Source organism: Diuraphis noxia, unplaced genomic scaffold (assembly GCF_037042655.1).
Source record: "Diuraphis noxia isolate RWA-SAM2 unplaced genomic scaffold, SU_Dnox_SAM2 contig0001, whole genome shotgun sequence".
Classification (NCBI taxonomy): Eukaryota; Metazoa; Arthropoda; class Insecta; order Hemiptera; family Aphididae; genus Diuraphis; species Diuraphis noxia.
The window spans coordinates 36310018-36325231 of NW_028301711.1; the positions used below are offsets into that span (position 1 = coordinate 36310018).

At 27.6% G+C, this 15214-nt stretch overlaps 1 protein-coding gene and 1 long non-coding RNA gene across 4 annotated transcripts; both read right to left on the reverse strand.

Moving 5' to 3' along the window:
• Positions 1 to 448: 448 nt before the first annotated feature.
• LOC107166764 (uncharacterized) lies at positions 449 to 4955 on the reverse strand. Of its 3 annotated transcripts, XR_016189619.1 has the most exons (6): positions 4490 to 4872; positions 4273 to 4414; positions 2668 to 2911; positions 2429 to 2575; positions 2212 to 2346; positions 449 to 1114 (listed from the first exon to the last, which is right to left on the reverse strand). It is a non-coding gene; the product is annotated as an uncharacterized LOC107166764 (long non-coding RNA). The 3 variants fall into 3 exon arrangements; XR_016189620.1 differs by having other exon boundaries at positions 2429 to 2546; positions 2668 to 4414; positions 4490 to 4955; XR_016189618.1 differs by having other exon boundaries at positions 2668 to 4414; positions 4490 to 4952.
• A 3765-nt stretch (positions 4956 to 8720) lies between these two features.
• LOC149060632 (uncharacterized) lies at positions 8721 to 14292 on the reverse strand. The gene is made up of 5 exons (XM_089229882.1): positions 14222 to 14292; positions 13196 to 14080; positions 11452 to 11584; positions 9319 to 9782; positions 8721 to 8912 (listed from the first exon to the last, which is right to left on the reverse strand). Exons 1-5 carry the CDS (start codon positions 14290 to 14292, stop codon positions 8888 to 8890), a joined length of 1578 nt encoding a protein of 525 aa, XP_089086008.1. The 3' UTR covers positions 8721 to 8887.
• Between the last annotated feature and the right edge of the window lie 922 nt (positions 14293 to 15214).

Genomic DNA, 15214 nt, shown 5'->3' on the forward strand with positions numbered 1-15214 from the left:
TAATAGTAAAATATGAAACCGATATAATATCATACATTTAATAATATTGTCCTCTTTGAATTTTGTAATTATATTACTTTAAGAGTACCTACTAAAAATCATAAAAAAACAATTTAAAAAAAAAAAATCAAATATTGTGCTAATATAAAAATAATTATCAGACAATTTCTTATTTAGGACATATAAAATTAAAATATAATATGATTTAAGTAAGTACTAAACTCTATATTGCAAAGTTAATATTTTATGATTAGTTTTTAAGGCTGGGTATTATCAAAGATAAAACATTAAAATGAAGTTTCATAACGATTCACTTTCCTAAATAATAACATTGGTATGCAGTAAAATAGTGTTTAAAATATACTATGGCATCATACACCAAGAGCCCCTCATCTTTCCCCCTATTTTTATAATTTAACCATAAGATCAAAATTAAAGCATCCACAAATAAATAATGTAACATTTAATTGTATATTTTTAAGTTTAAACATATATTCTGGATGCTATACACAGCAGTATGTTATGGTGGGCATCACATCTAAAAAATCTACTATGACATGTGTTATATATAAATTGAGTGATCGGTGATAATGTACAGTAACCTATGACTTTATGACTTATGAGTTGATTAATTTATTTGTTATATTAAGTTTTTTTTTCTAATACAAGTATAATATATTATTATGTTTTGTACATTAATTAAAAAAAAAAAATATCTGATATATAAAAAAAATTAATAATCATAAATTATATGTATTTCAATAACCTCTGAATTGTACTGTCTAGTGTTTTCACTATTTTTAGATTTTATAATAGTAATCAAGATAACATATAAATGTAAACTAAATATGTGAAACAAATAATTTAGATATAGGTTTAATATATTATAATATATATTATAGAAATAAATTATAATAAATAAAACTATAATAAATTGCTTATTCATAGAATAGAATAAAATTTATGAATTCTAGTTAGAATTATTAAATGATATACACATATTTTAGATTCTAAGCAGTGATGAAATTTTGTTATACATTGAGGTGTTCTTTTTTGTCTCTCATCATCTTAAGGACACTAAAAATACTTCAATTTTTTTTCAACAAAATCTTTTCTGAAAAGAAAATGAACATGATTAGTATTTTGTGATGTCAAAAGTAAAAATGTATCAATTGTTTTAAAAAAAATCAGGATAAATAAATAAAAAGTTAAGAAAAACTAAGATTTTTACGCAAAATTGATTTTGGTTTATAGTCTACTTGTAAAAAAGAAATTCTGTTGATATATGAAATGTTTACTGAATTATTCACTTTGTAATAATTTTCAATTATTAGTTTTTTTTATTCAAGTCTATAAAAAATATCAACCCAGTAAAAAAATTGAAAATGAAATGCAAGTTCTCTCGTAAATAGATGTTAGAAAAAAAAGTTGAGTGTAAATCACAATAATTTTTTATGAGTATTTGAAATTAGAAATTTAAAATTAAGAATATTTGCAATTTATTTTGACTTAAATATGAAAAAAAAATGTTCTTTTTTTATCTAAGATTTTAAAATTTAATACAAAATTCTCCTAAGTTTTTATACGTTAACAAAAATAAAAGTTTACTGGAAATTCAAATTAATTTTTAACAAGCATTAGATGTTGAATATCGGATATTCGCCCATAAATTAATAAATTCTCATAGAACAATTTTCTTATTTTGTTATAATTCAAAAAAACAATAGCCATAAGTACTTTAAATTTTAATTAAATGTTCATTTTATTAATTCTTTACATGATAAAATTTTCAAAATATTTTGAATAGTTTTGAGCTATTTATAGACTTCTGAAATTTGAAGTTCTTTTGGTTTTTCCTTTTATAAACATTATAGAAACACTATCAAGAAATTTTAAAATTCTGTAGAAATGATTGATTTTTTTTAAGTAAATTACAATGATATAGATTCTAAGAATGTACATATAATACACATTGTTATACAGATTTTATTCAAGCAACTTATTCCAACAGCAGTTTATCAGGTTATACAAGATAATTTTGGAAATGTTTAAGCAGTCGAGATAACCTCGATGATTATAAGAAGTAATTCTAGAAATATTTGGGTAGTCAAGATAATCTGGGAGTACCAATTAAATTGATAACTAAAAATATTTAATTTTATGATTTGATTCTTATATTAATGAATGACTTCAACAATATATTTAAATTACTTAAAGAAAATTGCCATCTTCCATTTGTTTTAACTTTTTAAAATAATATGCTGAATTGATTATTGCCCATGAAGTTGACTGTACATTTTGCAACATCATCTTTTGCTTGTAATTGTTGTACAACTGAAGATTTTTCTTTAAAATTTAACAATATGATATAAATATTTTAATATAGTTTATAATATGTGTTAATACATTTTAAATAATATTTTAATACTTATTTTAGAAGTTCCAATTTTGGTTAGTTCTTCAAAATGATAGTTCTGCTATTTCATTCACAATCTGAAGCAATTTTTATGTATAAATACATTTTTTTTGACCATTTTCAATATAGACTAGAAAATATATATTATGTTTTCAATATCTAAAAATACATTGCATTAAAATATTAAATTTTTACATACTTTTTTTTAACTGTACCAATGTACATAAAATAGTATATACTAATAATTTTACCTTGTGTTACATTAAATGAAGTTATACTTTATGACATTTTCAACTGACAACTTGCAGAAATCCAACTTTTACAAGGTAATATATCCATTTGAGCTTCAGTTCATGTGATATACAGTGTTGGGTAAGTTACTTAGGTACATATGGTATTTAAAAATGTTCATATAAAATATTTTGAAAAAAATTTATTTTTTTTTAAATATTGATTATAAAAAAGTTATTTCATTCGTCAGAATGTCAGCTCTTCCTGCATAGGCCAGAAAAAAAAAAATAAACAGTTAACAATATTAAAAATATATAATATACAATAATTACTAATATTCAACTATGAAAATTGAAAATATATTTCTATTTTGTATTTTGAGAGCAAAAATATTATTTATTTAATTATTTTTCTTGTGAAAACATGGTTCAAACCATTGGAAACTGAACTGTTGCAATTTAAAATAAAATAAACTTTTATATTTATTTATAAGCTCAATATCCGCATTATAGACATGCATTAGTATTATGATTATTAAAGCGCGAATTTATATGCATTAAAAACCAATCGAATATGCGCTAAAAAATCTTAAATATGCATAAAATATATGCACTAAAATTTTAAAATATGCATAAAAAAATTTATTTTTGGAATATTTAATTAATACAATATATTATTATAAATAAAAATTATTGAACAATACTAAAAACACTTTTCTTTATTTTTTCCACTTTCACTATTTTCAGGTAGCTTTAATCTATATAAAAAAAAATAAATTTATATCAAAAATGTCTCCTAAAATAAATGTATTTAACAATATTTTGATATTTTGATATTAATCGAAACAATCGAAACTATAAAAATATATATTTTTTTTCTTATATTATAATTGAAAATAGTATAAATTTAAGAAATTTCCAATAAAACAAAAAAAACTTTGAAATATGCACTAAAAGATGAAATATGGAATTAAAATTGTAAAATAAGCCCTTAAAATAGAAAAATGACGAAATATGCAAAAATATGAACTAACAAAATTTTATTTTTTAAATTGTTATATCATGAAACAAATTTTGTGCTTCACTTAGCATATCATACGATCAACCAGAATAAATGTGCAAATGCATACAAATCCTCTCTCTAATGATTATTATTATTTTTTTTAAATTCACAATACTCTAAACAAGCTGAAACGGTAAATCGTTATAATATTATATAGGAATCACTCATCATTTTTGGCCATGGGAACAATTTTAACTAAATTATGTAATACATTAATAATAATAAAGAACTGATTTAAATACATTTTACAATACACTGATTTCTTTTATGTCCCAAAACAACGCTTTCTAACCACAAAATTAATTTCATCAAATAATTAAAAACTGAACTTTTATGTTGAATTTTTAGGTTTTTAACGATTTTTTACTATTTTTACATAATTCAAACTTTTATAATATTACCATAAAATGCATATTTATTTTCTCTAAAAAGAAAAAATGAATAATTCTATTTATAAAATATATTTATAAGTGTATTAAATGATATTTTGTAAACCATTTCTTCTGATTTTTAGTGCATTTAAATTCGCTCCCAAAAAATTACAAATAATGTAACATAATTACAGTAATATGTTACTTTTGTAACTTAACTACCCAACACTGGTAACAACAAATGGTCATCCAACTCCAGTCAAATGAATATGTTTTTTAATAACAGCACTTCGGCAGCCTTTATTTCTAGGGTGGTTGTTGTATTTTGCCATCTCTAAATTATGTGTAATAAGAAATTTAATAATAAAATGTCTATGAATTAAAACTATTTTTTTTTAAATGTATTTACCTGTTTCCATTCCTTATAGAACTTTTCAGTGCCAAGCAATGTATTTAGGTAAATCATTGGAAAATTGTAACCATCATTCTTTTTTGATTTTGTATGTAAAGTTTGTAAAAAACTGTTTTGAATCATTTAAAACTAGCAAAACAAACATTTCATTTAGGGTTTTGTAAATTAAAAGATTCGTTTAGATATTGTACATCCGATATCAAATATGTTACTTAACTACACAAGTAAAACTACTCAATCCACTTATTAAAATTATAATTCATAATAGCAGTAGCATTAAATGTAGACTGTAGAGCGTAGACGAGATTATACTTTAAAAGTTTTTATAGTATTAATTTTTAAGTCAGATCATTGAATAAATAATATCAGATCCTGATAGTGGTTCGAAAAATGATAAGAATGTTTAGAACGATAAATCAGAAATGTGCCCATTGCCAACCACCCCTAGTGTAGCTGTTTTGGATTTTAGTATTTCACAGCTGAGATTGTCAATAACTCTGACCAAATGGTATGCGGAAAAAAAATCCAAGGAAGCAAAAACCACGGAAAAAATAACCAAAATAAAAAACCAACAGAAAAAAACCAGAGGAAAAAAACCAATGAAAAAAAAACCAAAATATAAATTATATAGGTAGTATCTATACGAGCATACCACAAATCACATACCATAATTGTTATCATAGATCATGCCACTTATCATACCACCGCCAAATTTTAAATATTATAGTATATTATATTAAAATATACTTTTTTCAAATTTTTAGATACATGTTTGAATATAGCGCTGAGGGTTGAAATCATCGTTTTACTAAACTTGTTGTACAAAATCATCCAACAGTTTGGACAATGGTAAATAAAATACGGTTGGAAATAGCAGCAGATGAAACAAAATTGGCACAAGCGTCATTAGGTATAGTACAAAAAAAAAGAAAAATTGATGAAGACGTTAAAAATAAATTAAAACAATTATGTACAAATTATAACACTATTATATAATATTATATAATACTAATACTACAGATATACCAACATTTTTAAAAGCGATTGCTTTTACGATTAGGTATAGTACATTACTTAATAGTCTTAATATTTGATTCATTTTTATTATAACTTTTATTTTATGTATTTTGGTTTTTTTTTCATTGGTTTTTTTCCTTTGGTTTTTTTTTCTGTTGGTTTTTTTATTTTGGTTATTTTTTCCTTGGATTTTTTTCCCGGGATTCGACCAAATATCTGAAAGTAATAAAGTTACTAAAATAATAAATTTAGGTACATTAATTATTATTTTATTGTAATTTAAGAGTAGGTATCTATAATACAATAATATAAATATACTGTTAATAGAATGCAAGATAAGAAAAAATAATGATGAATTCTTAAAAATAAAAATTACATTTTTAACTATAGCTATCTGGAATTACAATGACATAAATTTGGAGAGCTTAAAGTCAAGTGGGGATGGTGCTTAAGCACCTTTAACACCTCCATAGTTACACCGCTGGAAATACATACAAAAATTGAGAAAAATATATTTAGAATTTTCTCAATCAACGATTATAGTTGATTTTTATGTATCAAATTATGGATTTTTATTATTTTTTCAAATTCAAGTGGTTTCGGAAAATTCAAAGCTTAGGTCTTCGAAATGAATACATATAAATAACTGGGCGCATGTAAACTCCGCCACAAGTACCTACCTTTTTTTACTGTAAACTCCGTCAGTGAAGAAAATCAATATGATATGCTATTAAAAAAAAAATTATAATATAATATCGTTCACATTAAATATTTAAATCAGTTTTTATAAATGCATTACAATTTTTGTTATAGCACCTCCATTTTATTTCACCAGACGCGTATTTTATATTTTTATTATACGGGTAGGTACTTATAATTTTTAAATACAACCAATAAATTGCCTCGTTGACCAGTAATTAATTTTATATTATCACTTTCTTGTGACATATTTCGTTCGGACATATAACAATATCGGAAGTATCGGAAATATACACTGAGACACGCAGACCACGAATGATTATGTTTGTCAAAGTATACGTCTTTACGTACCTATTCCTTACCTACTGCCAATATCATCATTGGAAATCCTGATTTCAGATAATATGAATATTTCAAAAAAATTCAAAAAATTGGATAAGAATCGGTGTTCAACACGAACACACCTCAACGTTTTTAAAACGCCACGGACATATTATAATAATTTCTGTAACACTGAATAATATGATGATGATGAAAAATAGCATATAAACATTTTGTTAAGGTACCTACTTACCAACAAAAACTACATAATGATCATAGATTAAAGAATACCTAAATACTAAATCTTGACTGACGACAAGAGACGTTATAATTATATCCATAGACCTATAAACTTACTAAGGAGTAAAGGGCCAGAGATAATGAAAACTAATAATAGTTATATAAGGATACATAAAAGTATCCCGATAGTCGAGGGCCCGACGCAAAGCATTAGCTCGAAATTGGAAATATGTACTACGAATTAGTGAAGTATGTACCTTAATAAATAAGACTAAATGCTAAATAGTAGAATAGTAGATAGTAGGTACCTATATACAATTCAATTAAAAAAGAAAAAGAAAATGTTTTCTTAGTTTCCTTTCTAGTTATCACTTATCGTCAACTACAATCGACTATAAAGAATCTGATATATATATATAAATCTAGATATGGATTTATACATGGACCATATAGGTATCCCACATTTAAATAAATAATTTGTTAATAGTTTTTAGACTTATACCAGATATAAGTATATTTTCAGTTTATAAAATATAATAACAAATTGATTGTTTGGTATCTATCTAACAATAAATAGTACCTAATGCGCAATTTGATTAATAAAAAAAAAGTTAATATTGTACTAAAAATTATTATCATATGAAAATTTTTCAAAGGAGGGGCTTTGCATCGCACGGCTCTGTATCATATCATTGTACATTAAATGTGTAGTAGGTACTTACTTATTTTTATGAAAAACAGGGTCTGAACTATAGTGGAATAATATAATAAAATAATAATATAAATTATTATAAAATAATATCATTGAAAACGAATAACATAATAAACATGAACATAATAAATTATTATTTATTTACACTTATTTTCAACACAAGGTTCAAATAAAAATTTAAAAAACTAAATAACGTGCAGATGTATGTATTATATTATGTAATATGTAACCATAATTCATATAGAAATGTTTTTATCCATTATAGATATACCAACGTAACTTTATCAATCGACGTATACTTTCATCTGTAGTAATGCCTATTATTAAGTCATAAACGCTATAGGTAAATCGTAAACGGACACTTTGTACTGTATATTGTTTGATTTTTGATTTGTATATCACGGACACTTTATATGGTGGAAATAAACTGGGAATTAATATATTTTAAAAGATTAATAAGATTGTGTTCAAAGTTTAGTTCAATCATGCGATTAGTATCAGTTTTGTGACATTTGAAAATAGGTCCACTGTATTTATTCATATTGTAGCTGGAGAATGAGCTATTCTATAAGCATGGCTCTTCAAAATGAATATGTAAAGAACATTGAAATAAGGATTTGCTTAATGTCATATTTTTTTTTTTAGGTTTTTTTTTTAATAATGAATCTATGTAACATGTTTTTTTCAAATTATATAGTTAATAACTACCAAATTACTCGAGCAGTGAATTAATAATGCGCTTTAATTTCTTATATTATTGTATATTGCTCTTTGCAGTATTTCTATTACATTTCTTTTGATAATTAATTTGTCCTTAATGCCTATTTATTAAATAATAATATTGTATTACTAATTTCAGTTAATGCTTATAAGTTCTTGTTATAGGTTAGTCGTATATGATTAAAAACAGCTATTATTATAATAATATACAGCAACAATATGAAATATCATCTTCGTAAGTTTGCTCTCTTTAATATAATATCATAAAATAAAATATAGGTACCTATATTATATTATTTCATTTCTAAGAAAACCATATCATAATTTAATTCAAATATATTTATTTTAACTGTGTAACCGTGATATTTTATAAGTGCATTTAAATGTATTTTGTACACAGTAAAATTCACCAATCGTATATTATATATTATATAAGTTAATTAAAAATGATTACATAATTAAATGAAAAAAAAAGTTAGTACATAATGTCAATTAAAAAAAATACCATTATAACATAACGAAAAAGCTCATATAAACATGACAATAATAGCGGGTATCATTATTACTGGCCATTCATGAGTATCAAATTAAATATATTAAATCAATTATGCTTGGATATTATTCGTTGACAGTAAAAATGTTCCCATATTTCGCATTGATGCGATTGTAAAACGGCGATGTCAAATTCAGGGCGAGAAAACCAAGTTCATACTAAAAAAGAAAAAGTTTTCAATGCTCAATGTTTTTTACTGTTATATTATGTGGTCTGGACTCTGAAGCCACTTTGACAAAATAAAAATATGATATAAGATATGTAATGAGTTGGTAGGTTTCCAAATTTAAAACATAAGTGCACTATAATACTATACATTAAACAATTTTAAAATTTTAATTTTTTAAATTATATGTGGTTTGTATTGCAACTATAAATTTGTATTACCTACATTGTAAACACTGATAACACGAGTTAAAATTGAACGTAAATTTGTATTAAATAATAAATAGATAATGTCGGATCAAATCGACTTATCGAGAGGTTAAAACCCCTAATCCCCTTGGACATGCCACTGTACATATAATATACTCGTAATACGTGCTCACACAACGTATGACTTACCTGGATAAGACGGCCGGCAGCGACGACAAGACCGGTCCGTATAGACGGCTGTTCTCATGTAGCCTTGCCAGCGGAACGAACTTGCACTTGTACGTGGTGGTGATAGTGACGGTGGATGTTTTGGTGTTGGTGGTGGTGGTTTTGGTCTTAGGGCATGGCGCCTGCAACTGGAACGTGTTCTCTGCGCCCGGGAACAGGTGGCAAGCATCCGGCACGGCGTACACGCGCTTGTGGCCGGCCAACTTGCGACTGACGTGCGCCGGCTTGTACGGGTAATAATTGCTGTTACTGTGGTTGTGCTGGTCGTACTTTGCGCCACCGGCTGCCAAAATGACCTTGTAGTCGTCGTCTTGCTGGGTCCGATACCAATTTCCCAGTGGTATGAACTGTGGTTGGTCCTCGATGGCTTGTCCAGTCGCTGTTGTCATCATAGACGTAGTCGTCGAAGTCGTCAGCCCACGAGTCTGTTAGCAGTTGAAAAATATAATAATTAGTGGGAAAGTTTGCAGGATCAAAAGCAAACGAGAGATCGGAAAAGTGGAGATCAGAATCGAAAAGGAAGGGACAACTAAGACTCTAAGTAGGTATTTTAATAGTTTTTTACAGGCAAGATAGAAACAAATTTAAATATTTTTTCAAAATTTATATCGGACTCTTTGAAGTTTTTTTCACATATTTATCTAAATGCACGAAAAAACTACCAACTTTCGACAGCTTAATACGACCTGTCATTGTTGTATACTATCTATGTTCATTACCATTATAATATAAAATGTATATCTATATTAATTAATACTTTAAACTAATGACCAACTAGTCTAGAGTGTACAACCTTACCTCACTCAGTCTTAGTAGTATGACAAATTTAACTAAGCTAATAACAGTAATAACTCTTATAATGTTAATAAAATTGTAAATTATGAATATTTATGATTCATGAAACAAAAACCTAATAATATTATGTGTATTCATACATTTATAAATTCAATTAAGTATTTAAACGAATAAAATTATAGTACAGTGGCAGAGTGGCTTTAAAATTCTTATTGGGCAAACTAATATTTTCAGGCCACTTTTCAATATAATTTCTACATACATTGACGTAGGTAATTAATTTTTTTGTTTTTACTACGCTGTGGCCAGTGTAGCCTTTAATATTTTAATATTTTTTTTTAGTGAATAATATCTGGTGACCTATCTTTTTGAAATTTTTTACTGAATGTTATTATTTTTATTTGATTTTAGTTGTAAATAATCTGCAAATTAAATTGTGTAAGGTTTAAAGTTTAATGTTTCAAACAAATAACAAATATAGTCGAACGTGGTTAACTCGAAATCATTAATAATATCTTGAACTTTTTCTCCGATCCCTAGACCTAATTTTGTATGTTTGGTTTTTTGAACTACTCGAACTCTTTTTCCGGTCCCTTCAACTTTGAGTTAAACAAGTTTGACTGTACTTTACAATGTTTAATATAATATCTTCTTATTTGATATAAAATAAAACTTATCCTTAAGAAGAGTATTTGATTACATATTGTATGCTAAACAAAGAATAATTTGGTTTAATTTAAATTTTAATCATAACGGATGTATCATCGGCATCCACTAGTAGAATAGTATTACTCTATGCCTCCAAGGCTCCATCAGATATATCTTTAATGGCCTCTACTTGCTACACTGTAATGATTATCAGTAAATTGCAATTAAATGTGATTATGACAATAAATTATTAATAACCCTAATACCTTATAAGTTCAATATATCAGATATCTCCTTGCTATTATAATACTAATTTAAACTCAATCAAACATTATACGCTTATAACCAAAAATTAAATGCACTACAAAATTATGGAATTATAGAAATATGACGGGCCATATTTTGTATAGACATTTGAACATTTCCCGGTTGCCCAGTTGGCCACTCCACCCCTGTTGGCTATTATAATAGTACCATTGTCCATTATAAATAACACCTATACGGGCTATACGGAAAGTAGAAAGTTTCTGAGCCTAAGCTATTGGAAGTGTCTAGTACCTAATACCTATTATATCCTATAAGTTATGATACTAAATTACAGTATAATAATTTATACGATATGTGTTTGTAAAAAAATAAATTCTATTTTACTGTCAACTGTGTCATGAAATGAGAAATTGCTGCCGAATACCACTTTTGATCATCGGGACAAGTACATGTATTTCTGCCATCTCTGTGATAACTGTGTTGCTCATCGTCTGTCAAAATGAATTTTCCACCCGGTCTAACCAAAACATAACAAACAATTTTTCACGTTAGATTGTTAGATCAATTTTACATAACATGGTGGGTGGGGTAAAATTAGGGGTGTATCAACATTTTATACCGTTAAAACACAGATTAACGTTTTTAATTATTTATTTATTTATTTTTAACTTATAAAAGACAAGAATTTATTGATACACAAATAAATAGTTTAAAAATATAATTATATCCCCTTACAGTACTTAAAAACTATATCACTTAAAACAACAAGAATATTTATTTTTTAATTATTTAACTCTATACATTTCGACCACTTTTTATAGTTTTTGTGTCATTATTTTTGAATATCTCTGACAAAATAATTACTAATTGTGACTAAGTGTTCATTTTCCATCCTATCGATCCTAGAACTACAAATGTATTCAACAGTTTTTTTTATTTATTTATTTTATTTATTCAACACTTATTACTAAAATCATATTAAAATAGTATAATTTAATGGTTACCTAGTATACAATAAATGTAGAACGCGATCGGAGCATAAAAAAGGTAGGAAAATATAATTTACTTATTGGACTTGAAAATGTTATCGGAGCACTATAGGAAAAGTATAAAAAATTGAAACGAGACTAAATTGAATGCGACGCCCCAAAAAACAGTTGATTATGAAATGATTTTCCTTTTCCTATTCTCTCATGTTATACGTAAATTAATTTATAATATTAGTAATTCGTTGTAAAAAAAATGGTAAATCATAATATTGCTGTTGGTGTATAGAATTTTTGTTGACCATATTTTGTACGAATGGTTTATTTGGTTCATGATAGTGTATTAGTGTCACATTCATAAATGTACCTAATTGTGAAATCAATATAGGTACACATTTGTCGCTTGACGCTTATATAGTACAATTTAAAATGTCTGATAGTATGTAGTATTGTAGTTGGTATAAAGAACTAAGGATAATTTCCTGGGAGTTGTTTTAAGTCAGGTTCGTCACTTTTGGTAGAAAGTGGGAGTATCTTATCTTTTTTGCTTATATTAGTCTGCCATAAAATTTAACGCTCTGATGCTCAAAGTTGAAATACATAGTAATATAATGAAACTTGATAAGAGTAATTTAATCTGTACAAATGTAAATTTAATATAATATTTATGAATGTATACTGTTCTTATGCATGACAAGAGCTATTTTCAACTTATAACTTTTCAATTTTTTGAATTCGTACAAATTTTAAATAAATGACACTTCAACCTCCTCACACACGCACCATAAAAACATTAAATTTTATTATTTACTATGATTAAGAAAAAAATAGTACGATAGTAAAAAAATCCGCCCTGTTTTAATGTTGTCACTGACATGGAAAAAAAACCTAAATAGCACCACCGTTTTGCTATTGAGGATTGAATTATAGCCACCTACTAAGAAATTGAATCCTAGTTGTGCATATCACGTTTTATATGACCTTTTGATCATTTATTTTTATTAAAGCATTGGTGTACGTATACAAGTATACAACTAGAGACCACTTTGTTATTGAATAGCTTTATGAAATGTGTTCTTTAATTTAGGTAATATGTATATCGTATTTATGTCATATTATGTATAATGTAAATAGGTACTTACAGCTTATAACTGATCACGGTGTTAGATGATGAACGTTGGTTTTTGTGACGAACGGAAGTGCTGACGACCGAAGTCACCTGGTTTCGTTGAATCGTGAGCACGTACAGCGAACGGTTGCCATGAGCCAGCAATACGACATTAGCGGAACATCGCATGACTCGATTATTTAACTCGCTGACTGGTAGCCTCGGTTCCAAGCTGCACGTAATTGTTGTGTCGTCAACGTAGTCTGACCGTCTATATTCGTATTCCTGGGCCCCTGGCCACTGGAACTCCAATTGCTCTTCATGTTCATCTTTGCTGTTTTCGTCTTTGTTGACTTTGTCGTCGTCGCCATCGTGGTAATCGTCATCGTCGTAGATGTTATCGTTATCAGAATTGTAAACGCAGTCCTCTAACTCCACCTCCAACTCCTCATCATCTTCGTCTTCATCCTCTTCAGACTGCATGACCACGTCCAAGTTCATGTCCTCGTCTTGCTCCTGTTTTCGATCATGCGGCGGTGCTTGCTTATCACGACGTTGGATCGTAGATCGCACACCGCTGTTGCACGTGTCCCGTGATCCACAGCGCTTATCACGCTGTGACCTACTGCAGTCGTTTTCCCGATGATACGGACACCGTTTCGAGGCACACGGAGACTTTTTCGAGCGATACGGAGACCGTTTCGAAAGATGCATCTGCATATGACGGTGTTTTTGCGATCGCCAGTACTGGCAGTACCCATAGTTGTAGGGGAATCTACGACGGAAGCGTGATTCGCTGCAACGACTAACGATTTTGGAACTCTGGCTGGTCGTTGCTGTCTGGCGTTGAACGCGGCGATTGGCGATTGTTTTGGGCGACTTGATGACGGGTGATATTACGTATTTTGATATTGGATAACTACAACCACATTTGACGGTCAAATTAATTAAAGAAATTAACACATAATTTAATGTCAAATTAATGTTCAGAACGCTTATTTATAAGTATTATCAGAGCCATGCTGGGGAAGACGGCAGAAGAGGGCAAGAGCGCCTAGACCTTGTCCCACATTTTAAGGGAGTGTCAAAAACATCATCGCCTAATTCATTAGAATTATGCAGTGTATACATGCCCGTCGTTAGATATGTACCACGCTAATGCGAACATTTTGATGCCACTCTTCTTTACCGATATTTATTTAATTTTGCTGGCTTCAATTTCAATTGCATGCTACCCTAAATCAACACATGATTGCTTGTACCCTAACAGCGGGCCTCACTATACAGTGATATCTTAACAAATCATGGTTTTTAGAACCTAAAACCGTCGCAATCGCAATCATCTTATTGTTATTATAGAATGTGCTTATCACCACTAAATAATGGTATATCCATTGATCATAAAATATGAATGTAGCCACAACGCATTATTTATTTTGTTACCAATATTAGCGAAGAGTCTTCGAATAACATTTTGCGCGATGCAACTCATCGCATAATATTAGGTGTCCATAGATTACTATCGACAGAAATTATTATAGTAGGTGTTATAAATTATAATATTTTTTCTATATAAAATGATATTCAAAATATTTTATGGTGATTTGATAACAATCATTTGTGAATATAATATACCTACCTATGAAAGAAGTTGAGTCACGATTACGCATGCATATTTTGAACACTTAATTCGGTTACTCCTCACTGAACATTATTTTTTATTGATTTAAAACGCTATGGCTTCATCCATAGTATATGACGCAAGTATTTATTTTGAATCACCACTGCAGACCAGCTGAACACTTTTAAATATGTCTGCGATGTTCGCGTGATCGTGTTATCGTGAAGATTTTACTCGATCAAGTCAAGGAAGATTAAATTTTAAATTATAATATATTATATATGATCATACTTAAAATATAACGTTTACTAATGATCATTTAATTTTTTCTATTATTTTTATTACAGTATTACATCACTTAGGTACTAAATTTTAGTTAGACCCTGATTTATTTTTACAAACATTTTTAAAATATCAATACCACATATTAGG

Coding starts and splice junctions, on each gene's coding strand:
- LOC149060632 (XM_089229882.1), bottom strand. CDS start 14,292: ATGTATACACTGCATAATTCTAATGAATTAGGCGATGATGTTTTTGAC. Junction 11,585..13,195: donor ACCGTGATCAGTTATAAGCT/GTAAGTACCTAT, acceptor TGTTTTGGTTAG/ACCGGGTGGAAAATTCATTT. Junction 8,913..9,318: donor CTGCCGGCCGTCTTATCCAG/GTAAGTCATACG, acceptor TTTCTTTTTTAG/TATGAACTTGGTTTTCTCGC.